Source organism: Hippopotamus amphibius, chromosome 12 (assembly GCF_030028045.1).
Source record: "Hippopotamus amphibius kiboko isolate mHipAmp2 chromosome 12, mHipAmp2.hap2, whole genome shotgun sequence".
NCBI lineage: Eukaryota > Metazoa > Chordata > Mammalia > Artiodactyla > Hippopotamidae > Hippopotamus > Hippopotamus amphibius.
This window is the reverse complement of record NC_080197.1, coordinates 82,590,193-82,593,233: the sequence shown is the minus strand read 5'-3', so window position 1 is coordinate 82,593,233 and position 3,041 is coordinate 82,590,193. Positions and strand designations below refer to the sequence as shown.

At 30.5% G+C, this 3,041-nt stretch overlaps 1 protein-coding gene across 1 annotated transcript; it reads left to right on the top strand.

Annotated features, from left to right (window-relative positions):
• Nucleotides 1-222: 222 nt before the first annotated feature.
• Nucleotides 223-1,170, top strand: LOC130833611 (olfactory receptor 12-like). The gene has a single exon (XM_057703388.1). It carries the CDS (start codon nucleotides 223-225, stop codon nucleotides 1,168-1,170), a length of 948 nt encoding a protein of 315 aa, XP_057559371.1.
• The last annotated feature ends 1,871 nt before the right edge of the window (nucleotides 1,171-3,041 follow it).

Sequence of the window (3,041 nt, the reverse complement as noted above, 5' to 3'; positions counted from 1 at the left end):
TATAAAATAAGTTACAAGAATGTATTGTACAACATAGGGAATATATCTAATGTTTTATAACTGTAAATAGAGTATAACCTTAAAAATTGTGAATCACTGTATTATACACCTGTAACTTATATTGTACATCAAGTATACTTCAATTAAAAAAACCCCAAAATTTAACAAGGCTTTCCATTGGGATCAAGATCATCCACTTGTTTTCTCAGCTAGGTCTCAGCTATGAAGAATGAGCTGAATAGGAATTACTCAGAAGTGACTGAGTTTATTCTGCTAGGATTCAGAACATCTCCAGAAGTACAGATTCCCTTATTTCTACTCTTCTTACTTATCTACATGGTCATTGTGGCGGGAAATATCAGCATGTTAGTTGTCATTAAAACAGACTCCAGACTTCATACACCTATGTATTTCTTTCTCAGAAATTTGTCCTATTTAGATCTCTGTTACTCCACAGTCATTGCTCCCAAAACTCTGGCTACTTTCTTGTCCAGGGGCAAGCAAATTTCTTACAATGGCTGTGCAACACAGTTCTTTTTCTTTGCTCTCTTCATTGGGACTGAAGGCTTTCTTCTAGCTGTCATGGCTTATGATCGCTTCTCAGCCATTCGCTCACCTTTCCTCTATACTGTTTGTATGTCCCAGAAGGCTTGTGTTCGTTTGGTGATTGGGTCCTATATCTGTGGGTGCATCAACTCCATGATACAAACAGGTTTCACCTTCAGTCTGCGTTTCTGTGGGGAAAACAGATTGGACCACTTTTTCTGTGATGTCCCAGCCCTGATCAAGATCTCTTGTGTCGACACCTTTGTGAATGAGATTATACTGTTTATTCTCTCTGCTCTCATCATCATCACCACCACAGCTGTCATTCTGGTTTCCTATGCGTACATCCTCTCCACTGTCCTAAAGATCCCCTCAACCTGTGGCAGGAATAAGACCTTCTCCACCTGTAGCTCTCACATCACTGTGGTGAGTTTGTTCTATGGAACTGTGTTCTTCATGTATGCCCAACCTGGGGCCATCTCTTCACCAGAGAAAAGCAAGATTATAGCTGTGTTCTATACTCTTATCATCCCTATGTTGAATCCTCTGATTTATAGTCTAAGGAATAGGGAGGTAAAAAATGCTGTGAAAAGGATATTGTTCAGAAAAAAATCTTTTCACTGACCTCCAGCCACCTATAAAGCTGTAGACTAGAGTAAAATCAATGTACTCAATAATTTGTTATGGGATAGTTTCAACTAAATTCGTCTACAATTTTGAAGGTTGAAGTTTATTTTATTTTTAACATCAATAGATTTAAAAACATGAATTAAAAATCAATGTAGATATTTTATATTCCTTCGTACTTATTTTATGGTATGATATCTATTTGTTACAGAAGTTGTTTCTGTTTTGTTTTGCTTAAGTGTATTCAAAATTACAACTAATGAATTCAATACTACTAAATAAATACACACATTAAATATGTTAATGTAATATCTGAAAATATATATGAATATGTATATGAAAATCTATATATCCATCTATATATCTGGGTGAAGCAGAAAGAGACACTATTGAAATTGCTACGAAATTTGTTTTCTCCAAATCATTGTCGAGTTTGCCATAGTCCAATCTTTGTAAATGAGAATTGAAAGTGCTATAGTAATATAAATTATTGGCTTTGCCCAAATAATTATATGAAGGGGTGGTACAAAGTATTACACCTTAATTCTTACACCTATATCCTTAAATAGTCCAAACATTAATGATTCCATCAAGGAGCAAATAATTTAAAAAAGTGTGATATTGTTGCTGTAAAATTATCTTGTAATAGAGGGGGTCTTAATAAATGTTTGATAATATCTTTAGTATTACTTATTGGTCTCATTATTTTCTTCCTTATCATTTTTGTAATTTATATATTGATTGAAAATCCTTATTTTCCTCTAGATTTGAAAAAATATTGGCATGGAGGGACGTAAAATAGTGTCTTACAATAATGTAATTCTTTTGATGTCTGTGCTTATCTGTACATTTTATTTTTAATTCTTAGAATTTTGTCCCATTTTTGTTCCTCAATTAAATTTGCCAAGGATTTGACTTTATACCATCAGAATTTTGAGTTACATATAATTATTTTCAAAGCAGTTTATGATGTGATATCTAGGTGTTACATAGGTTTGCTGTTCCAGTTTTGTGTAGTTTAGATGTATTCAAAATTGCAACTCATAAATACTGTACTATTAAATTAATAAATAAATATACACTTTACATTCATTCATCAATATCTGCATGTAAATTTGCATATCTGCATGATTATTTTAATTTACCTAAGGTTTTTCTTGTTTTGTTAAGCTTTTGTTTCTGAATCCATTAGTTGAATGCTTGGTTGATTTATTTATTTTTTACTTTAAAAATTATGTTTCAAACTTTTGCATAGTTTTCAATCTAATTTACTTTTGCTTTCATTATTATATATTTTTTCTTTTCATTTTAATGTTCTCTTTTATCAAAGGATTATTTAGATAAGGATTCTTATTTCAGTATGGTAGATTTATTTAGACATTATCTTTTATTATTGATTTTTAGTTTTATTATCTTAAGTTCAGAGGATTTAATCTCAGAAAATCTTTATGGTGGAATTTCTGTAGTCATAATGTTTGCTTAATTAGCTATTTTCTGGTAAATTTCCACAATTTAAGGAAACTATGTCTACTATCTTCAATTTGATAATCTGTTAGAGAATAGACATACTTTCCTTAAATTATGGAAATTTACCAAAAAATTAATAGCTAAAAATGTATTAAATGCAGTAAAAAGTTGTCATTATGGTTTAGTTGGGATATACCAGGTAGGCATTGATGGTTTAATATTAGACAAAGCAGAATTAAATTTAACATATTAACTGATTAAAATATTTAAAAATTATCATCTCAAAAGATGTAGAAAGAATATTTGTCAACACTGTTTTAGAATTTTAAAAACTTAGTAAAATTAGAAAAATAACTAAACTTTATTAAGCTGTTGAATTATATCTATACAAACTGAATGAA

What these genes read in the sequence shown, in the direction of transcription:
- LOC130833611 (XM_057703388.1), top strand. Translation starts at nt 223, where the DNA reads ATGAAGAATGAGCTGAATAGGAATTACTCAGAAGTGACTGAGTTTATT.